Source organism: Pan paniscus, chromosome 12, assembly GCF_029289425.2.
Source record: "Pan paniscus chromosome 12, NHGRI_mPanPan1-v2.0_pri, whole genome shotgun sequence".
In the NCBI taxonomy this organism is placed as follows: Eukaryota; Metazoa; Chordata; class Mammalia; order Primates; family Hominidae; genus Pan; species Pan paniscus.
This window is the reverse complement of record NC_073261.2, coordinates 80,300,074-80,325,416: the sequence shown is the minus strand read 5'-3', so window position 1 is coordinate 80,325,416 and position 25,343 is coordinate 80,300,074. Positions and strand designations below refer to the sequence as shown.

The 25,343-nt window shown below is 43.7% G+C and overlaps 1 protein-coding gene across 4 annotated transcripts in view; it reads left to right on the top strand.

The window, feature by feature from the left end:
- Window positions 1-25,343, top strand: part of PRKCE (protein kinase C epsilon) — a 536,579-nt gene that overhangs the window by 425,347 nt on the left and 85,889 nt on the right. For all 4 annotated transcript variants that reach the window (XM_055108017.2, XM_003822657.6, XM_063594977.1 and 1 more), the window contains one exon: window positions 7,897-8,051. In XM_055108017.2, coding sequence (XP_054963992.1) covers window positions 7,897-8,051 — 155 coding nt within the window. The remainder of the gene's footprint in view (window positions 1-7,896; window positions 8,052-25,343) is intronic.

The following is a 25,343-nucleotide window of genomic DNA, read 5'->3' as shown; positions in this document are numbered from 1 at the left end:
GGCTGAGGCAGGAGGATCACTTGAGGCCAGGAGTCAGGAGTTCAAAACCAACCCGGGCAACATAGCAAGACTCTGTCTCAAAAAAAAAAAAAAAATTAGCTGGACATGGTGGCACATGCGTGTAGTCTCAACTACTCAGAAGGCTGAAGTGGGAGGGTCATTTGAGCCCAGGAGTTCAAGGCTGCAGTGAGCTATGATCATGCCACTGCACTATAGCCTGGGTGACAGAGCAGGACCCTGTCTCGAAAAAAAAAAAAAATAAGATTTTAGGGTTCTTTACTTCCCACCTATGTTCTCAGAAGCACTTTTCTGCCTCCTTCCTACCTATGTCCTGGATCTATGCACTGTTTCCTAAATGACAGTTTTTTTACTGAGCTCACACCTACCTTCCTCATTCCCACATGTGATTTTCGTCTCTGCTTACCTCTGCCCTTCAAGGTTGTGCTTCTAATTTGCCAGGCCTTCTCCTCCTCCCACTCACATTGTTCAAGATTTTACTCAAGTGTAGTCTTTGCCCCAGTTCAGCTTTATCTGAAACAAATTCCTATAGCAGTGGTCAGTTTCATACACCAGTTGTACTATAGAAAATATAGGAGTTTCTGGCCGGGCACGGTCGCTCACGCCTGTAATCCCGGCACTTTGGGAGGCCGAAGCAAGTGGATCACGAGGTCAGGAGATCAAAACCATCCTGGCCAACATGGTGAAACCCCATCTCTACTAAAAATACAAAAATTAGCAAGGTGTGGTGGCGTGTGCCTGTAGTCCCAGCTACCCGGGAGGCTGAGGCAGGAGAATTGCTTGAACCCGAAGGTGGAGACTGCAGTGAGCTCAGATCATGCCACTGCACTCCAGCCTGAGTGACAGAGCAAGACTCTGTCTCAAAAAAAAAAAAAAAAAAGAAAATATAGGACTTTCCATAGGACTATTTTGTATAATGATCTTCTCTAAGTGATAAAGCCTGGATGAGCGATGATTATTCTCTAGGGGGTGCTAAGATACAATCCAGATACATAGACTTCACAGTCTGATTGGATACAGGAGAGTTTAGCACATAATTATACAGCATTTTGTGTTGTTTTCCATGATTTCCTGTCTTCAGTTTCTAGCTCTTGAAAAACATAAGCCATGGCTTATATCATCTTCTATATCCCCCAGCCACCTACCCAAAATCTGGGCCCCCAGGAAAGACCTGTTGAATTGATAGGTTAGATGATATAGACATGGAGGGGAGAAGATGTTTCAGAGTGTGAAGTTAGGACCCACAATTTCCTTATATGGTACATTGGAGAAACTGCTCATGCTGTCACCAGCATATCAAGTATGGGCTGTTCCAAGCCTGGTCTTTAGTTGGTCATTTATGTGAAATCGATGTAAGAGCTATAAAATCTTTGCACGTATAAACAGCTGACAGGTGATGGAGAATCTGTGTGTCCAAAGAAACCTAACTGCTGCTAAGGAGAAGCCTCTGGCTATCCATCACACCTTGAAAGGCAAACAGGGCAGGCCTAGTTTTCTCTTCAAAGACAGGAAAGATTAACACTCTGGGAAAATGGAGCCCAATGGGAATTTCAAACACACGATGTGGTTCTTCCAGCCCGTAGGTCATTATTAACTATTCTTACCCTAAACGGCCATGACACATAATCTCTTTCCTAATTTTATTATTTTACTTGCTATCACAAGACCGTAACTTTTTAGACATTCAGGTGAGATTAAGGGAGGAGGAGGTGGAATAAGGCTTTTAAAATCTTTGATTACCTCAGAAAACGTATTTGCTTACTTTACCAGGAAGTTGATGTTTTGTTTTGTTTTGTTTTCTACCCATGCCAAGAGGGGATTAATGAGTAGCTGCTGGGTTTGCCAGCTTTCTTTTGATTTCATTTATGTAATTAAGCAGTTCTCAGAATGACTTGAGGTTCTCACCCTGCATCAAAACATGCTTCTCAAATGTGTTAGATTTGGAGGTCAGAAACAATGCAGACTCAGTAGAGGGAGGGGAAATGAAAATTTTACCTTGCTTTAAAACACCCTTAATGTGTAAAAAAAGAGTTGATCATGCTTTGGGGTCATGAACATGGAGCTTTGTTGAGTAGAAAACAAGTTAAAACTAAAGTTCAAAATGGGCTAAAGTTAGAATAGCTCAAGATGAGGTTTTACAATAGAAATGACGTGGGGAAACCAACTCTGGATTACCTTTGAGTTTCTAGCAATATGAACCATGTCCATGGTGGGTGTTCAAGAACTCAGGCATTTGACGCAGACATAATAGGAACCCACTATATGCCTGGCTCAGTTCTAGTTGCTGGACTACAGTAAGGAACTAAAGCAACAAAAATTCCTCCTCTTATGGTGCTCCCTGGAGCGAAGGTTGGATGAGCAGATTTTGTTTGAGCACCTCCTCAGGTATGGAGTTTGGAGCTAGTATTGCTTGGGATTGCTAGGAAGAATAAGTGTGTTCCTCAAGGAGCTGAACATCTCACTGGGAAGTGAAGACAACTATCCAAAGAACAAAAGAACCACTCAAGTCCATAACCAAATACTGGGGTGTTGATATAGACAGACCCTCTGAAATGGTGAGAGTGGGCACCCAGCTCCAGGTTCTGCAGACACAGGCTCACGGCAGCAGGCTGACTTAACTAGCTAACTTAACTAAGCAGTAAGAATTTGCAGTTATGCATACACACACACACACACACACACACACACACACACATTTTTAGAGGCAGGGTTTCACCGTGTTGCCCAGGCTGGAGCACAGTGGTGCGATCACGACTCACTGAAGCCTTCACCTCCTGGGCTCAAGCAACCCTCCCACCTCAGCCTCCCAAGTAGCTGGAACTACAGGCTTGCACCATGATGCCTGGCTAACTTTTTCATTTTTTTGTATAGACAGGGTCTTGGTATGTTGTTTAGGCCTCAAGCCATCCTCCCACCTCAGCCTTCCAAAGTGCTGGGATCACAGGCATGAGCCACCACACCTGGCCTGCAGATATAAATATTTAGATCACTCTTTGCTTCTTATAGCCCCCTAACCTTTTTTGTTCTTCTATTCACATGGTGTTTAAAAGAGATTATAACAACTTCTCTTTCAGGTTAGTTCAATTCCCTTAATAAACAGCAAGCCAGAGTTACCAACAGTTCCTGCCCTCATGAAGCACACAGACTACGGGGGTGGGAGGGGAGAAAGTTATGAATTAATTACACAAATAAAACCTCGGCTGTGCTGAATGCTACAACAGAGAGTGTAGCACGTCATAGGGGGATCTGACCTTGTCAGAAAAGTCAGGGGCAGCTTCCTGGGAGAAAAGATGGTTGTGCTGAGATCTGAAGGGTGAGGAGGGGAGAGAAGAAAACATTCCAGGCAGAAAGAACAGTGTGAGTAAAGCCCTGGGGCAGAGGGAACAAGCGACAGCTGGAAAGGAGAAGACTGAGAAGATCACACAGACTTTGAAGCATATTAGAGAGTTTTCCATTTATTCCTAGAGTAACAGGGAGACTTTAATAGAATCAAGCTATAGAGGCTGAGCACAGTGGCTCATGCCTGTAATCCCAGCATTTTGGGAGGCCAAGGTGAGTGGATCACTTGAAGTCAGGAGTTTGAGACCAGCCTGGGCAGCATGGCAAAACCCCATCTCTACTAAAAATACAAAAAATAGCTGGGCATGGTGGTGTTTGCCTTTACTCCCAGCTACTTGGGAGGCTGAGGCAGGAGAATCACTTGAACCTGGGAGGCGAGGTTGCAGTGAGCCAATATCACACCATTACACTCCAGCCTGGGTGACAAAGCAAGACTCTCAAAAAAACTAAGCAGTGGACTTAGAGGAGGAAGAGGGGTGGGTTACAAACAGATTTCTGTTTCGGCAAGGTCCCTCTACCTGGAGCATGACCAGCATTTGCAGTAAATGTGGGGAGCATCAGCAGCAAGGCATCTGCAAGAATCTAGACAAGGGATGATAGCTGCTTGGGCCATAACGGTGGGCATGATGGTGGTAGAGAGAGAGAGAAATGGACAAGTATACAGGGAAAAAGGTACAAAATGCAAAGATACGATAAGTAAATATGACAGGACTTGGTGAGAGCTGAGGAAGAGAGAGGTATTAAATGACTAAGGTTTCTGAAGGGTGAAGCTTTGCCCCGAGACCTAGAGAACTAGTTCATTGGGGTAGATTGTGAAGTCAATTTTGGACATGTTGGGCTTGAGTGCCTTTGGGGCATCTGGATGGAGATGTCAGAACCGCAGTTGGATGAGTGGTCCGGAGCTTGTGAGTCATCTGCATAGAGGTGCCTTGGAAACTGGGCGTGGAGGAGATCCTCAGCAAGCACTCAGTGAGGATGGGGAGCATCTGGAGCCCAGCCTCGTGGGATTCCAACACTTAACAGCTGGGAAGAGGCGAAGCCCATGAGAGAGGCAGAGAAAACCCTGCCAGAAATTTAGGGGGGAAGCCTGAAAGCCAAGGGAAACAAGTGTGTGTTGAAAGAGGATGTGGTCAGGGAAGAAAGCTGCAGAGAGGTCAAAGAAAATGAAGACTTACGATAATAACTGCTGGAATACCATCTATAGCAACAGTCATAGCCAATCTTCATTTTGAGACAGGCATTTTAACATATAATTTAACCTTCATGAGAATTCTGTAAGGCAGCTTCTATTACTCAATCATCCTGATATTTTTCTGAGACGGAGTTTCTCTCTGTCACCCAGGCTGGAGTGCAGTGGCGCAATCTCAGCTCACTGCAACTTCCACCTCCCGAGCTCAAATGATTCTCTTTCATGCCTCAGCCTCCTGAGTAGCTGGGATTACAGGCATGCACCACCCTGCCCAGCTAATTTTGTATTTTTTGTATAGACAGGGTTTCGCCATGTTGGCCAGGTTGATCTCGATCTCCTGGCCTCAAGTGATCTGCCTACCTCAGTCTCCCAAAGTTCTGGGATTACAGGCATGAGCCACTACACCCGGCCCATTCTCATTTTTACAGATCAGAAAACTGAGCACAGAGAGTCAAAGGCATTTGCCTGAGTCATTTGCAGCCAGTGAGTGATAAAACCGATATGGGAAGGCCTCTTTCTCATCCCACAGCCCCTACTCTTAAAAACTGTGTCCAGTGTTGGTAGAATAAAAAGCATCCAGGGAGGATGATGGGGAGGGGAGATTTTTTCCCCTTCAGAGATTTGGATTCTCCTAAACACAGTCAAGGAAATACTCCATTGTTGCTAAAGTCCGAGTCCAGGGCTGGTGACTGTGGAATGGGCACTTCAGTGGCTGTTTCAGATGGTGTGGTTCAGTGTTCAGTGAATGATCCAGCTGTACTTCCCATGTGAAAGGCTTATCCTGGTGCTGCAGGGCAGAGGCTGTCAGAGTGTTGTCCCTGGCCTGCCAGCATTGCCCAGAAACTTGTTAGAGGATTCAGATTTTCAGACTCCGCCCCAGATCTTCTGAACCAGATATCTGAGTTGGGGGGCTCAGGAATCCATGTCCTAACAAGCTTCCATGTGATTCTAATGCACAAGTTTAAGAGTCTTTGTTCTTGGAAGGAATCCTTGAAATGACAAAAAGGAGACCAAAATAATGTATAATCCTTATATTGCACAGATGCAAGATACCTAGGCAGAAACCAGATGGAGGAGAGTCGGTGCTTCTCAACCCTGGCCGCACATGGGAATCACCTGAGGGGCTTTCACAACTACTAAGGCCAGGCCCCCACCCTCAGAAATTCTGATTCCAATGGTCTGGGGTTGGCCAGAGCATTTAATTTTTGAAATGAGGATTTGAATGGAGAATGGATGATTGAATAAACAGTGGGCAAGGCAGCCCATGTACTTCTGATTACAAAATTGTTCTCTGGGGAGAAAACGAGGTAGGCTTTGAAGGCGAAGGGCAAAGTAAATGGAAGAAAAGCTGGACTTAGGCCCTTTGTGAATACCGGTAAAGATGGAATAATTCTGGAGACTGGAGTGGGGGTGAAGGTAGTTTGAATTAGTAACAATTCTTAACTATGGACTTTATTTTCAAAGAGATGTCAATAGTAAGATAGATATGCTTTGTAAATAAAGAAGCTCATTGGTAAATGTTACTGAGACCTAATGGAAAATAATACGCTAACATCCTCCTGGAAGCTTCACTTAGACTATGCCTATGTGTTAAAAATGTGAGCCGGGCACGGTGGCTCATGCCTGTAATCCCAGCACTTTGGGAGGCCAAGGCGGGTGGATCACGAGGTCAGGAGATCAAGACCATCCTGGCCAACTTGGTGAAACGCCATCTCTACTAAAAATACAAAAATTAACTGGGCATGGTGGTGTGTGTCTGTAATCCCAGCTACTCAGGAGTCTGAGGCAGGAGAATCGCTTGAACCAGGGAGTCAGAAGTTGCAGTGAGCTGAGATCGCACCACTGCACTCCAGCCTAGCAACAGAGCGAGACTCCATCAAAAAAAAAAAAAAAAAAAGAATGTGCTCTGCCTCTCTGGCCTCTTAAACCTCACCATTTACTTCGCTAACCTTCCTCTACAACTGATCTGGTCAGTTTACTGGCCCCTAAACTTGCTCACTCCGTTCCCATGTCCTGGCATTGGTTCCTGCCGCCCCCGACCTTCTTTTTCTCTCCAGGCCTAGCTGCATCTAAAATCCTCCATGGCCTCCCAAGTCAGAGAGCTCCTTTTTCTCTGAATCTTTTTAGCACCTGTTGTCTTTCATGCATTCGACTCTTATTTTGTTTTTTTATCATTTTGTCCATTTCCCATCTCCACCCCTGGATTGTAAGCTCCCCAGGACAGCAATGGCTTGTAATTATTTGCCCTTACCTAGCAGCTTAGCACCCTAGGAGCTTAGAATATAATAGTCAAGAAACGGTGCAAAGAGAATGTCAGTCCATCCTCTCCCCGCATTATCATGGATTGCAGGTAAGAGGGGGCCACCTACAATAAGGTGTGACTGTGGTTTGGCCATTCTGAGGGCTGCCTTGCAGGAGGAAACCGTAGGGGATCCTGGAAGGAATATCCTCCAAAGTAAAAAGTGGCCCTCACAGTGCATGGGGGTTCACAGTCTTATGATTCCACATTGCAATCTATTGGTCTCCTGGGACTGCCTCAACAAATTACTGCAAACTTGGTGCCTTAAAACAATAGAAATGTGTTCTCTCGCAGTTCTGGAAGCCAAGAGTCTAGCATCACTGGGCCTACGTGAAGGTGCTGGCTAGGCTGTTCTCCCTCCAGAGGTTCCGCTCCTTGCCTCTTCCAGCTTCTGGGGCTGTCTGCATCCTTTGGCTTGTGACTGCTTCACTCCAATCTCTGCGTCTGTGGCCACTTGGCCTCCTCCTCCCTGACTCAGGTCTCCCTCTACCTGCCTCTTATAAGGACACTTATGATTGTATTTAAGACCCACGCTGGTAATCCAGGATAACCTCCCCATCTCAGGATCCTTCACTTAATTACATCTGCAAAATTTTTTTTTTTTTTTTTTTTTTTTTTTAGCCATATAAGGTAACATTCACACATTCAAGGGTTAGGACCTGGAGATCTTTTAGAGGATTGTTCAACCTACCACACATATAAAGGCAACTGGAGCCCCAAAAGGGCAGAGACTTGTCCAAGATCACACTTCCAGATGACAACAAAAATCAAAGATCCAGGTCTCCTCTCTGTCCATTTAGGCTTCTTCCACTAGACCGAGGTGATGCCCACCGAAGGAAGACAGAGAAAAAGTAAAATTGTGCTTCATACCCTAATCTGTGTGCTTTATTCGTTTGTCTTCTTTATGGATCAGGTGCTACCAGGATTCACCCACCTTTGAGGCTTCTTCCCCCTTGAGTCTTGGTAACCTTACACTGAGCTCACACTAAGCTGGCCTGTGTGGGCAGCTGCAATCAAATGACCCAAATGGCATTTTCTTCTCTCCTTTCAGGACCGCCTCTTTTTCGTCATGGAATATGTAAATGGTGGAGACCTCATGTTTCAGATTCAGCGCTCCCGAAAATTCGACGAGCCTCGTTCACGGTTCTATGCTGCAGAGGTCACATCGGCCCTCATGTTCCTCCACCAGCATGGAGTCATCTACAGGTAGCCTCTTCTCTCCTCCTCTTTCCTGAAAGTGAAGAAAATAAAGGATGCTTCAGACACTTGAACTGACTTCAGCTCCTGCCCACTCGTCTCTTAGCAACCTGCTTTAGATTAGTTGTTTGTTCCAATTTGCTTACAGAAGACTTTTTTGGGGGCTGTTTATTCCTGTGAATGTTAGTATTTGAATGGCCCTGGGAGATTTGACCCACTGTTTGTGCCAGTTTTGATTTAAAGCTCAAGCATGACATTTTAAAGGCTTGGTGCCAGGTGACCTTGGTGTGACCTTCGTTTTTCTCTCTCTCCTCCACCCTCTTCCTTGAACATCAGGGCATTCTCTTTACGTTTTTCTTCTGTGCCATGAACTTCCTCCCCTTCCTAGTCTCTTGCCACTTCCTGAGTTTGTTTGGCTTAGTTTTCTCCAGCAGATAGAATCAGGGAAGGAGGAGTTGCTTGAGGGACTGGGGGTTTATGATCTTGGGTGGGGAACAAGGAATGGGAACTAGACAATATCCAACAGGAAGTTACTTTTTGCAGATCATCCAATCCTTTATTACTGCCCACTCCCCTTCCAAGAAACACACGCACGTCCACACACACATGCACGCGCACACTGATTTTCCATAAAGAGAACAAAACTACGAAGGCTCTTCTGTGAGGTCAGGAATTCTGGGAGGAGTAAATATTTATAATTAGCCACAAGGATACTCAAGTTCCTTAAGGTTTTCTCAATGGCTGTTAATTTCTTCACTTGGTCTTTGCTTCTTCTTTTTTTATTTTATTTTATTTTATTCTATTCTTTTTTTTTTTTAATTGGGTAGAGGAGTAGCTGGCTTCGTTTCACCTAGAACTTGGTGAAACCAAGTATGGACATCATCTTGGTCTAGTGGAAGAAACCTAAATGGACAGAAAGGAGACCTGGATCTTTGATTTTTGTTGCCAACTGGAAGTGTGGCATTGGACAAGTCTCTGCCCTTTTGGGGCTTCAGTTGCCTTATATAAAGGTTGGTAGGTTGAACAATCCTCCTCTGAAAGATATCCAGGTCCTAACCCTTGAATGTGTGAACGTTACTGACCTGCTCCTGGGAGCAGTGCCCTGGCCAGATGTTCTTCAAGGCATTCTGGTCAACCCCACTCCAGGCTTCCCTTCCTTCTGCCATCTCTTAGCTTCCTTAGTCAGTGATTTCCTAGAGCCCATATAATAAAGTCCATACTTCCTAGCCTGCCATTCATGGCCCTCTGCCATGGGAATCCACGCATTTGTTTTCTATTGCTGCATATCCAGTGACCACAAACGGAATGGTGTCAAATAGCATCCATCCATTATCTCACAGTTTCCATTGGGTCAGGAGTCCAGGCATGACTTACCTACATGCCCTGGTCAGTGTATCACGAAGCTGTGATTGAGGAATCAGCCGGGCTGCATTCTCTTCTGAAGTTTGGGCTCATCTTTCAAGCTCATGTGCTTGTGGGTAGAATTTTTTTCCTTGCAGCTTTAGTACTTATGTGGCTTGCTCCTTCAAGGCCAGCAGGAGAGCAAGTCTTTTCTGCCGTAAGTCTCTAACTTCAGGGAAGGTCTGGGCCTTCTTTTCAATGGCCCTAATCAGGCTTACCCAAGATAATGTCCCTTTTGATTAACTCAAAGTCAGATGATTAGGATCCTTAATTATATCTGCAAAATCCCTTTGCCATATAATGTCGCATAACCCCAGTAGTGATATCACATCAGCTTTGCCATATTCTGTTGGTTAGAGGTAAGTCACAGGCTCCACCTTACTCAAGGGCAAAAGATTATGGGATTATACCAGAGCATGAGTTGGGGGTCACTTTAGGCTGTGTCTGCTACAGCTTCATATACCTTTCTCTCCTCACTTCCCACACCCCTTGTTTCGCACCCACAAAGTTTCTTAGCTTTTCTCAAACTCACCTGCCAATTTCCAACTTTGCTGTGCTTCTGCCCTCATTTGCACCTCCTCTGTCCAGCCCCAAAACCCCATGTAGCACTGCCTGCCTGGCCCCATCAGCCAGAGTGAGTCCCTCCGTCCCTCACACTTTCCTTTGTGAAGAAATTGCAGTTTGAGACTTTCATTGCTGCACCTGCCCCTGTTCACCTTGTGGTAGGATTAGACATCTATATGGATCCTTCACTAAGTTTCAAACTCAAAGGGCCATTTCTTCTTTTTATTAAACCTTCAATCTTCCTTTATTCTTAATCTACATGCTCTTCTTGATTTGTGCATAATGTATATCAACCACTGACTTCAGTTAATGGTCTGAATGGCCTTAATCCCTATCCTCAAAGCAATTTACAAGCTACTTAGAGATGCAGGAGTTGGATACAATGCACGTACTTCAAGGCTGTGCATTGTTAGGTGCCAAGGACAAGAAGAAAAACGCCATTTCTTGAGATGCCTTCCCCATCTCTAATACAGTGAGTACAATCACCAACATTTTATTGCAGGGATACAGAGACTCAATTTAAGGAATGTGTCCAAAGCCATACTTGGTAAATGACAGACATAGGAGGTATAACTGACACACCAACTCATGCTGCACACCATGACACTTGGTACCCTGCCTTTTCAAGTCCAACTCTAAACTCCTTCACTAATCATTTTAGGTACTCCAAAACTTGACCTTCCCTTAGACATTTCTGCTTCCCTAAATGAATGCCTTCCTCTCACCAACCTGTGACCACTTTTGCCCTGTTGGCTTCTATGAGCCATTCTCTTCTCCCCACTTGCCTTCCCATTGTCCTAACCATTCTTATCACAGTGGCTGGCTCCTTCATCCTCTAAATGCTGGTTTTCCCCAGGGCCTTCCTCCCTCCTCATTCTTATTCTACATACTGGGCAATTTCAACCTTCCCATGGCTTCAGACAACTTCTACATGCCAATGACTCTTCACATCTGTATATCCAGCATTCCTCTATATCTAGCCCCCCATTATTTCCAGAGCCCCACACAAGATCTCTTCCGTTAAACCTCTCCCCATCAATGTTGGACCTTCCCAGCCTTCTCCCTTCTTCCCTGGCTAGTTTGCAGTAGTTACTGTCTTCACTAGCTCACTGCCTCTTGGTTTTCTGCCCTCCAGTCTATCCATCCACCTCCCCTCAATTGCTGCCCACTATTCTTCTAAAACACAGACTGGTTGTTGCATGTTCCCCTTCTTAGCAGCCTTCAGCCTTATAAGATAAAGTCCAAACCCCTTTGGGAACCAGACCCCTTCACGCCCTGGCCCCGGGGCTGCTGTGCATAGCTTTGTAGTTTGGGCCCAGCAGAAGTGAGGGGCACAGGCCGTGGGTTGGGGAAGGCATCCAGCCCCTCTCCACTTGCATGGGGAGCTTCAGCCCTCAGCAAGAGATGCTTTTCTGCCCAGAGGAGATGGAGTTTTATGCTTCTCACAAAGACACCGTACTGTTAACAGGGCCCCGATGGCCATGATGACCTTTTGGCCCTTATCCCTATTGCCACCCTTTAGGCACTCCAAATTACTTGCCATTATCCCCCAAATACCATTCCCTCTCACTTCTCTGAGACTTTGCCCCCATTGTCCCTAGGATTCCCTTGCTCCTAATCTGTGTCTGCATCAGTGGTTCCCAGTTTGCATCCAAGATCTGACTGCCTCAGGGTCTCTGGTTTAAAAAAATACAGATCCTATAATACTTGGGGAGGGGAAATAGGTAAGGGGATGGGTGAAAACAGAATGGTCATGAGTAGGTGATTGCTGGAGATGGATGATGGGCACTTGGAGTTCACTATTCTGTCTACTTTTACTTATGTTTTGCCGTAATAATCATAAACACAGATTCCAGAGTAATACTCCTGGAGCTATTGATTCAATAGATCTGATATATGGAGTTCAGGAATTTGTATTTTTAAAAAAGTGTTCTCTAGGTGATTGGGGGACCATAGCTCAAGAGAATTTCATCCTCAGGACCTCATCAAGCACTCCAGCTGTGAGCGGCCTCCCCTGACTCCCTCCCCTAGTGGGATCATGCCTCCCTGAGCAACATGACAGTCTCTTTATTGTGCATTTTGCTTGTTCCCTCTGCCACCCTTGGGTTTTTACTTATGATACCTCTTCTGTGATTGAGAACTCCACCTGAGAGTGCTTACCTAGTTGATCTAAGACAGTACCCTACTGGCAGTAGATGATCAATAAATATTTGTTCTTCTAGTCTCTACTGCCCCAGAGTCTTCTAATCCAGTGGATTGCTACCTCACAGGCATATATTTCTCCAGTCTTTGTTTGAAGCATTTCTAGTATACAACATATTTTTTTCTGTGACCCTAGAAAACACCCCATTTCCTCTTATCTTTTATTTTATGGATTTATGAGGACCCTGTGGTCTGTGTTTCCCATGCTGCCTTTGTATCAAGCTGCAAAAGGCTCTGTGAAGGGCTCTGTGGGGAAGTCTATATGAGGTTGATGGAGAAGCTGTACATATGTGTTTCTGCCTGTTTGCTTCTGGCCATTCTGATCCAGGCAGAGACCATGTTTTATGTGATACAGGGAATTTATGTGGGAGACAGGCAAGACCAAATTTAGGAGGACAAGTGTCATTGCTTAAGTTGAGATAGAATTTTCCAGCCTTCCTGTTGGAATTGATATACAAACTAATTAGCAGCTAATTGGTTCATGTCCAAGAAGTAAGAGAAGTCATTTCTCTGGCTCACACTTGAAAGAGAGCCCAAACAGATAGACACAATCTCCTTTTCCTCTGGTTTCTTTTCCCCCTAGACAGCAGAGGGTGCTGTCTCTGTGTCCCCTGCTGGACACGGGGTGGGGGAAGCAGGGGGAGGGGTGGGTGGGGGTTCCTGTCCCTTGTGCTGTAGTAGAAGAATGCATTAGATCACCTGTTTCCACTTTTCCTAATTATGGCATTTAACCACCCGCCCTCCCCATACACTTGTAGACACTGTGGGAGGTTTTTGAAGGGTGGGCCTTCCGTCCAAGGTTGATTCAGGGAAATTCCTCCTCCTCAACATGCTGCTCAGTGCTTATGCATGTTAGTCTCCGAGCTGCTCAACGGCAGCAGCTGACTTTCAGAGAATACTCCCTCTGTCCACATGTCATGAAGGAGAAATTTTGTGATGATGCCTCAGACAGTGAGGGGAGTAGGGGGGCCTGGGAATGGAGCTGAAGGCTTGGCAGCCAGGAAGGTATCTTTTTATTCTTTTGTAATCCAGAAGCCAGGAGCGCTGTGCAGCAGAGGGTGGAGAAAGACATAGATTCCATAGCCCTGACCAAGTGTCCCCATGTTTTCTGCCTGCATCCTCATCAATAAAGTGGGGATGATAGTTATACCTGTCTCACAAAGTCGTAGGGATTTCATGAGTGAATAGGTCTAAGTAATTTTAAATAAATACCACCTGCCACAGAGTAAGTTCTCAGTAAATGTTAGCCAGTCACATACCTCGAATTTACATTACTAAGATGCAGTGAAAGAACATTAGAGATTTCTTATCCATCCCAGTCTCCAAAAGGAATGCCTGAAATCACTTTAGAGAAGTGAATTATTTCTTGTCCTTTTTTCTTCATTCTTCCCTTCTGATAAAATTGAACTCTTTCTTTTTTGAAATGATAAAGTAGTAGTCATAGGAAAAATAAAAATCTAAGCAGTGAAGAAAGGTGTAAAGTCCGTTTTTCTTCATCAAACTCATAACTACCCAGGGGTAAACAGTTTAACAGTTTCTAGACAACTTTCTGAGAAATCTTCGTGAGCAACTTACAAAACCTCTTTGTGACTGGTCTCCACTTGTGAAGTTTAGATAGTACCTGCCTTGTCTCTTTCAAAAGGTAGCTGAGAGTGATTGCTGGAAGTCAGACTGTGATAGAGGATATGAAAGCCAGTGGGAAATGACAGAGCATCTTATTTATGTCACATATCATGAATAATTAACATTTGTCATTTTGAGCATTAAAATTTGGTCTTTATCCACCAGCAGAGAAAGATGTAAGTTATAAACTCTCCCTCCTTAGATTCTCCAAGCCTTTTGATCTCTAATGAGCCCTTATCATCATTCCCTGAGAGTCAGTCTTCCCTTAGTGCCTGTCGTGTGCCTGGTGCCAGAATTGGGCAGAGGGGAGACAAGGAGAAAGGAGGTGCCTCTGACTTGGCCAAGCCTAGATTCTTCTGTACTCAGGAGGTACTTAGAAAGGGCTTTGCTTGTTGACCATGATGTTTACAAAAAGTCAGATAAGAATCAAGAGCAAGGAACAAAAATCCAGTCAGAACCTCAGTGCACCTTATAAACCTGTCTTAACTATCTTGTTCTCTCCAGAGCCGGGGAACAAAGCCCAAAGGAGAGGCTTAGGAGGGGCTTTCCTAGAAGAAGCTGGGGTTGTACTGAGGTCTGTAGCTGTGCCCTCCAAACCAGGCCTCCGTATGGAAAATGCATACGAAGTTGTGATGTAAATTTTAGTCCTGCCATCCTGCTAGTCAGAGGGGAAACTGTGTGCCTTAATCTCTGGAATCATATCCTGCCATTGGCACACAGTTAGGGATTTCCTGACTTGAATGAAGGTCTTCAGTTAAACCTGAGTTAATAACTGGAAGGTCTAACGTGTAGTCTCATCCTCTTTTAATACATTATCAAGTTATTTAAAGCTCTAATACAAAGAAAGGGAGGAGAAGGTAGGGGCATCTCTTTTTGCCTTTGAGTCTTCTAGGACCTGACCTTTAGAAAGTCACTGAGGGTACTTGGGGATCGTTTTCCCCAGAGAGCATCGTTCTTAGCTGTCAGCGTTACCCCATCCATTATAGAAAATGATATTTTGACATAAAGTTCCTAAGGATCTAAGGGCCGAGTCTCTAATGGAAGGAAATCAGCTACCATGGCAGAAATGATGAGTTAAATCAGGGAGGGCCTTGGAGACTGCATAATCCATCTCCTTCGTTTTATAGGTGCAGAACTTGGAAACCAAAATTGTGGAATAACTCACCCGAGTTTACACAATGAGGTAGTATAAAGCTTAGATGTTACTTCAGTCAAAGATATACATACAGATGAATTAGTTCTACATGGTGTTTTGGTTAATAAAAAAGCAGTTTTTTTTTGCCTTCCCTCCCCTCAATTTCCCCTTCCAAAGAAGCAACCGCATTCAACTCGCAGCTAGGTCTTTTGGTATGTACCTCTGTATTTAGAAATAACATTATCTTATTGTACTTTTCTTTTTTTTTTTTTTGAGATAGGGTCTTGCTCTGTTGTCCAGGCTGCCATGCAGTGTTACAATGATAGCTCACTGCAACCTGGAACTCCTGGGTTTGAGCAATCCTCTCACCTCAGCCTCCCAAATTGCTGGGATTACACAGGCATGAACCACGGGACCTAGCCTTATTGTTATTTTAAAAACAATTATTTTACACATTATCTAGTGACTTACCACTGTGGAAAATGAGGATTTAGTTCTGTTTCTCACCCACTACCCACCTCCACAGCCCTATCATATACACACACCCTTCCCAACCTCCTATCCTCTCAATATGGTTTATTGTAATTTTGGTTAAATGAATATATAGTATACATTATTATGACTGTGAAATACCATTTGGAATTCAGTTATGTGGTATGCTATAGTTACTTTTTCTTCCCAATGCATTTTTTTTTCTTTATTTTCCCTGGAGTTAATAAATATCTCTTTGTCTTCTATGTAATTATTATTGATTCAACCACAAACTCTCTACAAACTGTCCATATCTCCTTTTAGCATGTTTAGGTATAATCAGTATTCTATCAATTTCATATTCTTGGATACATTCTTTGCCAAGCCTTGTAAACTATTCCAGTCTAAATGGTTACCTTCTGCCCTGTGTGCCTGCTGCAAAGCTGTCACCCTGGGATCCCACTTCACTTTCATCCTAGGCTTCCTTTTCCCACTATCCTGTGAAGCTCCTGGCTCCAGTATCCCCTGTCTTCCTCTTTCTTTGTATACTGCATCAATTTGGTGAAGCACCTTTAGTAGATTTCTGAGAACAAATATATAGGAAGTGAAATATTGAGACTTTCCTTTTATATCTAAAATCATCTTTATTTTACTCTCAGACTTGATAAAGAGTTTGACTGGGCATAGAATTTTAGGTTAAAAAGAATCCTCAGATGAGATCATGTCCTTTGCAGGGACATGGGTGGAGCTGGAAGCCGTTATCCTCAGCAAACTAACACAGGAACAGAAAAGCAAACACTGCATGTTCTCACCTACAAGTGGGAGCTGAACGATGAGAACACATGGACACATGGTGGGGAACTACACACACTGGGGTCTGTCGGGGATGGGGTTGGGAGGGTGGGGAGAGGGAGAGCATCAGAAAGAATAGCTAATGGATGCTGGGCTTAATACCTAGGTGATGGGATGATCTGTACAGCAGACCACCATGGCATGCATTTACCTGTATAACAAACATGCACATCCTGCATAAGAACTCAGAACTTAAAATAAAAGTTGAAGTTAAAAAAAAAAAAGCACTTTCACTCAATTTTAAGGTATCATTCCATTGTCTTCCAGCTCTCAGTGCTGCTGTGCAGAAGTCTGAAGTCAATTGAATTCTCAATCATTTGTATGGATCTATTTCTCTTTTCCAGAAGTGTGTTAAAGCTTTGTCTCCATTATTCTAAAATTATTGAATGATGCGATATAGGTCTGTTTTCATCTATTGCACTCACCCGGGATAGATCTCTTCAATTTAGAAAATTAAGCCCTTCAGTTCTAGAAAATGTATTACTTATTTCTTTAATGATTCTTTCTCTTCTGTTTTCTCTTTCTGGAACTATCATTCAGATATTGGACTAGTCAACTTGGGGTTCACTGTAGACTAATCTGGGTGGCCCACTTAGTTGGGGAACCTCAGACTATCACTATTTCTAGGCCTTTCCTCTTGGAGTGCTTCGATTACTCCCAGAGTCCTGCCTAAAGGGAGACGGCCTGGTGGCCAGCACCGCAGGAACCAAGTGAAGCCAGATTAGAGGACCCGGCTTCCAGAATACACATGTTTATTTAATTCTCCTGTGTTCAGTACTATACCCTCATGCCCACCTATCCCCACTCCATGATTAGTCTAGAGATCCTGTTTCACTTCTCCAGAGAATAAACCTCTAGGGACAGGGAAGGGGCCGTGCCAAGAAGAAAAGAGAATCTGGATTTATAACTAGTTTTCAAACAAATCTCTCTTTTATCTTGCTCCACATCACCCTCATCTCCAGAGTAACTGTTACTGCATATTTCCTGAGCTTTGGGGATAGGAAGATGGAAATTCTGCAGCAAAAATTTGATTGCTCTTGACCTTCCCCATTGCTGGTTCAGGATTCAGTTTTCTTGGATCTACTAATTCAGTTACCACTCATCCGTTTACTTTCAAGATTCCAACATTGTGTTGCATTCTTTTCTTATTCTCTCCATCTTTGTGTGTAATTTTGAGAAGGAAAGTAAAATAGTGGTGAATATTCAATATCTACAGTCTTTATCCAGAAATGAACAAGAATCGTAATAACAGCAGCAACAACAATAATAGCAAAACACTTATTTAGCCTTTGTGTAGCCAGACACTATTCTAAACACTTTGCACATATTACTTATTGAGTCATCACACCAACCTTATACCGTAGAAACTCTTACTGTCCACTGGATTTACAACCTTTCCAAAAAGGAGATGTTGCCACATCCTACCACCATCACTGGCACTGTCAGGTCACCCTGTCCTCTTTGTTGCCAGTCACAGTTTTACATGGGAAGCAACATTGTATGTTGGAGACAGCACAGAGTTTGAGGTCGGAAGAATGAGGCTGAATCCTGGGTCTGCCTCATCTTTGTTGTGTTTTCCTGGGTAGAATAATTAAACTGTTTGAAATGCAGTTTTCTCGTTCCATGGGAATTATAATGCAAACCTCTCTGGACTGCTTTGAAAATTACATGAGAAAACATTTGCAGAAGTGCTGAGTGCAATCTTTGACACCTAGTAAGCTCCATTATTATTGGTTGGCTAAACGGAGAACACAGTTCTGGAGTCAGAAAGTGAATGGACTGAATCATGCCCCCAACCCCCAGATTCTTATATTGAAGCTCCAATCCCCAGTACCTCAGAATGTGATGGCATTTGGAGATAGGGCCTTTAAAGAGGTAATGAAAGCAAAATGAGGTCATTGGGTGACCTAATCCAATATGACTGATGTCCTTATAAGAAGAGGAGATTAGGACATAGACAAGCACAAGGGAAGACCTTGTGAAGAAACTGGGAGAATACAGCCTTCTGCAAGCCAAGGAGAGAGACTCAAAAGAAACCAACCCTGCCAGCACCTTGGTCTTACACTTCTAGCCTTCACAACTGCAAGAAAATAAATTCCTGTTAAGTCACTCAATCTGTAGTTTTTTGTTATGGCAGTTCTAGCAAACTAATACTGAGAACCTCAGTTCAAGTCCTAGTATTGCCACTTACTAACTGTGTAATGCTGGGCAAATGACCTCATCTCTCTGAGCCACAGTTTCCTCATCTGTAAAATGGTACCACTAATGTATATTAAAATAAGAGGGCAAGGCCTGCGGGCTTGGCATAAATTGTAATAGTTAAATAAGCTACTGGGCATAAAAATGTCTCTGGAGTTGTTTGGGAGCTCAGCCAGTGCCTGAGGAGTTACAGGTACCCCCACGATGGTGGCAGTGCAGTAACACTGCAGTCTGGGAGGAGCAGGTTGGTGGATATGTGAGTCTGTGTCTCTTTTACAGGCTAAGGGCCCAGATCTCACAACCAGGTGATATTTTATTCTTGTGGTCACTTTGGGACCCAGGGACAGGATATATTGATACTGATAAACGTGCATGACGGTAACCAATGGGCTGGAAGGGCTGACAGATCTGCTTGCATTATAAAGCTGCAAAGTCGGCAGGGTGCAGTGGCTCACACTGGTAATCCCAACACTTTGGGAGGCCGAGGTGGGTGGATCACAAGGTCAGGAGATCGAGACCATCCTGGCTAACGTGGGGAAACCCCGTCTCTACTAAATATACAAAAAAAATTAGCCGGGCGTGGTGGCGGGCGTCTGTAGTCCCAGCTACTCGGGAGGCTGAGGCAGGAGAATGGCGTGAACCTGGGAGGCGGAGCTTGCAGTGAGCCAAGATCACACCACTGCATTCCAGCCTGGGAGACAGAGCGAGACTCCGTCTCAAAAAAAAAAAAAAGCTGTGAAGTCTGACTTTGGTGTCTTGAGTTCCCTGTTGGGCTCCCTTTGCACCCAGCCACCTTCATGAGAACCCGGCCCCATGCCCTGGTCCCTATGTGACCTGCTTCAACAAAGAAGCTGCCTTTGGAAATGTGCACTTTAGTTATAAAAGTCATTCTGTCCCTCTCCCATGTCATATAGATGAAGAGCTTGTCCCCTACTAAAGGAATGCCAAATACCAGCATGAGTTTTTCAGGAGTCATCACTTTTATATGGGTCCAAATCTACTTGAGGCTGAGACTATCTTTATCCCAAACTGATTCCATGCAGTGTTACCTGCCAATGACAGTTGGGGGGTGAAAGCATTGTGACCTAACAAAGGGGAAGGGAGGAGGAGAGAGGAGAGACTGAGCTGGCTGGGATGAAAGCCAAGTTTACATTCCTTGGAGGAAGCCGCGTTATTGCTGACCAGCTTAGAAGTAGAATTCTGACTGCCTTTGACATCAGAGGTTTAGAGCAAACAGGAAGTTTGGAACCAAAGGGAAATTCCTGATTAAATTTGAGTGTTTCAGCTAGTAATGTGTGTTCAGAGCAAAAATTATGAGGGACCCCGTCATCTCTTATTTTTGTGTCTTTCATGGTAGCTCATATAGAACTGAGAACCCATTATAGTGGTTAAGGGCACAACTCTGGAACCTCTGGTCTCTAACCCTGCCTCTGCGCTCATTAGATCTGTGATGTTGGGCAAAGAACTTAACTTCCCTAAACCTCAGTTTCTTCATCTGTTAAATGGGGTTATTACTCCCCCCCAACCCACACAGAAATATTGTGAGAATCAAATGAGAGTTAGTACAAGTAAAGCAGTAACAACTGGTTCTAGTACAGAGTAACTGCTCACTAAACATTAATTAATGTTATTACTATCATTGTTATTTTGCAAGTGGCTGAGTGCACAGTTCATAAGATTCACTTTGTCCATCTCAAAAATGGGGATGAATGTATCCTGCTAGTTAGTAAACTGATGAAAACACTTTGTCTAGTTAGAGGCCTCCAAACAAGGGCTAATTTGAGGTGTTGGGACCTGTCCTATATAGGGGAATTTGACATCAATATATTTTATTTTATGACTATGCTGTGTTCTATAGAAAGTAGACGTCTTGGAACAATTATTGCTGCAATATATTCAACAGCCAGTACTGAATGCTCCAAGGCTTAGTCATATGATTTTTGTTTCTTCAATGCCTTTGGCTATTGAATCATTAGATTGAGCTACTAAAAATGAGAATTGTTTCAGCAAACAAGTGGCAGCTTTGCCGTGGTAAGCCGAGTCCTGTGTGAATGTTTGAAGTTGGTCTCTGTGGTCCCTCCCAGTTGGCCATGTTTGTTTCAAGATGACTCAGGCTGGAGGTGGGGTGAGGAGGAGAGTGGTAGGGGGTACCATAGTGAGCTGAGGCAGTGGAGACTACACTTAATTGGCTTTGCTTCCCTCTGGTCATGCAGCAGCAAGCTAAGGATTCATACTGCTAATTGTTGCCACCTTCTCTCTCCTTGCTTCTGGGTCTCTTCTTCCAACATTCTTGGCCAATTCATTCTGGTAAGCAAGGAGTTGGGTTGCTTTCTTGCTCAGAAGCCTGCCATGACTCCATTATCCCAAGACATCCCCACTCTTCTGCCACTTACTCAAAGCCACCCATAAGCTGACCCTGCCCCTAGCTTCCTCTCTGGGGTTTATATACTGATCTCTTTCTACCCCACAAGATGACCCCTTTCTATCTCCTCAACAGCTTCTCCAGCCAAACTCCTCTTTGAGTCACTACTTGAGCCTAACAGAGGTGCTCATTGACAGGCCTTTGACACACCCATACACAATGTGCATTTATTACCAAGATCTTAAGCATCAATAGTCACAATACAACATGTTTCCACCACCCTGTACCTTTGCTTAGGAATACCATACCTTTTCCTGGAATAAGGTATGGTATTTTTTTTTTTACGCTAACTTTTCATCCTTTGAGATTCAGCTTCAGATCATTTTTCCTGGCTGTTAGTTATTTCTTCCAGTGAAGTTAGTTATTTCTTCCTCCTGTTAACTTTGCATCTGCTACCTTATATTCTAGCACTTCTTATACTGCATTGCAACTATTTCTTGGTTGACTGACCCTACAGAGTTTCCATAGGTTATGATAAATGTATAGTTATACCCAGTGACCCATGATTTCTTGACTAACCTATTTACATTTATTGAGAAAACTCCAGGGAGGTGAGGGGATTTTCTAAGCATATTTGGCTGCAGGATATATTTTCTAATGGACTTCTCACTGGACCGCTCTTCCCCTGGGCTCCTTTCTGTGTGCATGGCCCCATTTCACCTGTCTTTTTAGTCTTCACAAGGTCTGGCTGGTGAGTTGCTGCAGTGGAAAGAATACAGAGTTAGGAATTAGGGACTAGAACTCTAATAAAGCTCAGTCTTAGTTGGGTGTCCTTGGGCAAATGACTTCTCCTTGCTGGGTCTCAGTTTTCCTACCTACAAAATATGGTGGCCAGACTGGATGATCTAGCTCTGTGATCCTAAGATTGTTTGGTCTGGGAATGCCTTGAACAGCATCTGAAAATGAATTTCTGAAAATCTGTCTCAAAATTACCTCAGTGAGGCTCCAGAAGGTAACTGATCCCAAGTAACAAGAGTGCCCCTGAGGAACATTCAGAGATCCGGGCCCACAATTCCTGTCATTCCTTGGAAGGTGAGACTTCATTGGCTGGTGGTCCTGTGCTCTGCTCTCAGTATGTCAAATCACCATCTGTGGGTTTTCCTCCCTCTCTAATTTACCCAAAGTCCTCCCTTTTAACCAAAACAAATAGCTTTTGGGGGATCTGATGTTGCCAAGTTGTATTTGCTCCTGTGGTAAGCAGAGCTCCCGCAAGGGGCTGTAACCAACCATGTAAGCAAGAACTGCTGGCCGAGGAGCAGGGATGCTTGCTCAGAAGTCCTAGTCCTGTCAGGATTGAGAATGCCACCCCTGAGACAACACCCTCTCGGAAGTGGGGCATCTCTCACGAAATCCCCTCCCTTGTTGGAAATCTGCTTATGCAAAAGCATTCATCAGAAGGGGGTTTCTTTCTAGATTTGTACTTTTGTCTGGGGAAGCAACTAAGAAAAATATCTGTTGTTTGAAGAGCAGTATAATTTAAGCAGACATTCATTTATTCATTCAACAGACAACGAGTAAGTCATTTTTGCTGTGCCAGGTATAGGACTCTAAGATGCCATGACAAGGAAGAAGAGCACATTCTGTCTCTACCTTCTTTCTGAATCTTCCTTCTTTCCTTTTCTTTTTTCTCTTCTCTTCTCTTCTCTTTTCTTGATGGGATCTCGCTCTGTCACCCATGCTGGAGTGTAGTAGCACGATCTCAGCTCACTGCAACCTCCGCCTCCCAGGTTCAAGCGATTCTCCCACCTCAGCCTCCCTGAATAGCTGGGATTACAAGCACCCGCCAACTTGCCTGGTTCACTTTTGGATTTTTAGTAGAAATGGGGTTTCACTATATTGGCCAGCTAGTCTCAAACTCCTGACCTCGAGTAATCTGTCCGCCTTGGCCTCCCGAAGTCTGGGATTACAGGTGTGAGCCACCATGCCTGGCCTATTTCTTTTTTAAAAAACTGATAACCAGAGAGACAGTCTCTGCCCCTTTGGCACTTGAATTTAGGTGGGGATGGCAGACAATAAAAGAAGCAATAACAATAAGAGTTATGATAGAAAAAAATATGGAGTTGCCAGGGAAACACATTACAGGGATACCTCAGCCAGTTTAGAAAAAGTCAAGGAAGGCTTTCTGGAGGAAGTGACCACTCCCGGAGAGATCCAATGGGCTAAGTAAGAGTTGGCCAGAGAAAGAGGACATGGAAGAGTGGCCCAAGGAGTGGGAATAGCATGTGCAAAGGCTCTGGTGGAGGGAGAGGGAACACCAAATGGGTCTGTGGCTCTACAGAATTTGTATATGCCTGGAACTCAAAGCACAAATAGAGGCCAGGGACCCTAGCCTCAGAGGCTGTCGAATGACTGTCAAAGCCCTGTAAGTGCACGGTGACATGACCTAAGGTTTTATCTGGAACAACATGTGGGAACTGAAAGATGATCCTAGTATTTAATAGAATTTCAGAGGTGGGAGAAAACTTGGGAGTTTAGTCCTCCAATTCGCTGTTTTATAGATGACTAAACTGAAACTCAGAGACGATGTGGCTTGTCCGAGGACACTCGGTCTCATAGCAACACAGACAGAACCATGAGTTGGGACTCTAGTGTTTTGATGGTATATGCTGATAAACTGGCTTTCAAAAAAAAAAAAAACCCAAAACCCTGATTTGTAGCATTAACTGATTTCTATGGTATAAATATTCTCCCTGGGGCCAGTTTCAGGCTATCCATGTTGAACAACCAGCTCACAAAATTCCTGAAATTTTAACAATCTGCTCTTGTGAGCTGGTGTGAGCTAGCTACAGGTCCCGGCGGGAAAGGTGATTGTGCGTGTCTCTTCCCCATTCTGTGTTCAGTCACATTCCATTGGTAGCTTGAAATCAGCCATGATGGTAGTACTTATACCATGGAAATCAGCAAGGGTTTTCCTCATTGCAAAGCCATTGTTAAGTGCTTGCCAGGACACCACTGGAGTATACAGTCTTCAGGACTAGTAATCAGAGACTCTCTTATGAAGATAAGAGAAAGCATTCCAGTGTGTTAACAGGCCTACACTGGGTTCCTTTACATCTCTGGCCTTGATTTCCTCACCTGTAGAATGAGGATAATGTCAAAGTTCAATAAATTTCAGATGTCTTTAAGATACACCATTATTTTTATTTAAATAAACTTTTTGTTTTAGAACAGCTTTAGATTTACAGAATAGTTGCAAAGATAGAACAGAGAGTTGCCACACACCCTACACCAGGTTCCCCTATTAATGAACTAATACTGACACATTATTATTAACTAAGCCCATATTTTATTCCAATTTCCTAAGTTTTTACCTAATGCCTTCTTGTCGTTGTTCCAGGATCTCATCCAGAATATCATATTACATTTAGTTGTCATGTCTCCTTCAGCTCTTCTTGGCTGTGACATTTTCTCAGACTTTCCTTGTTTTATGACCTTCACAATTTGAGGAATAGTGGTCAGGTATTTTGTAGAATATCTGCCAACTGGGTTTTGTCTGATGTTTTCCTCATGATTAGACTCTGATTATGGATTAGACAGGAATACCTCAGAGGTGAAGTCTTATTTTCATTACATCACATCAAAGGTCCATACTATCAACATGACTTATCATTGATATTGACCTCAATAGTCAATATCAAATGTTTGCCAGGTTTCTCCACTGTAAAGTTTCTCTCCTTTTCCATGCCCTTTTCCATACTGTATTCTTTGCAAAGAAGTATTATATAAAGCCCACACTTGAGGAGTGACAAATTATATTTCACCTCTGTGAGGGCAGAGTAGCAATGTAATTTATTTAGAATTCTTCCACCCATGTGCATTGTCTCCTCCACCATTATATATGTATTTGCTCATTTATTTATATCAATATGAACTCATAGAGAGTTATTTTATATTTTGGGTTATAATTCAATACTACTTTATTTTGTTGCTCGAATTATTACAGATCTGCTTATTGGGAGCTCCTTTAGGTGGCTCCTGTGTCTCTTTGACATACCCCCATCATTGGGGAGTGGTTTGGTTTTCAGCACTTTCTTACTTTCTGGTATTACAAAATGTATATTTCTTGCCCCAGTCCTAGAATCAGCCATTTTCCTAAGGATCCCTGGCTTCTTTTATTGGAGAATGGAAATAGAAACCAAAATCTAGGTGTGAAGTGTGCTAGTTGCTACTGGGATGTCATTTCTTGTAGTCCCTCTCAAAGGACAGAACAAGGAATTGTGTGTGTTCTAACTCATGAATACACACATACACATAACTCATGTATAATACACATATTAAGTATTTCTACAGTGGACCCTTGAAAAACATGGGAGTGAGTGAGCAAATATAAAAAACAGTTGAAAATCTGTGTATAACTTTTGAATCCCCCCAAACTTAACTACTGATACCCTACTGTTGTCCAGAAGCCTTACTGATAACATAAACAGTTAAT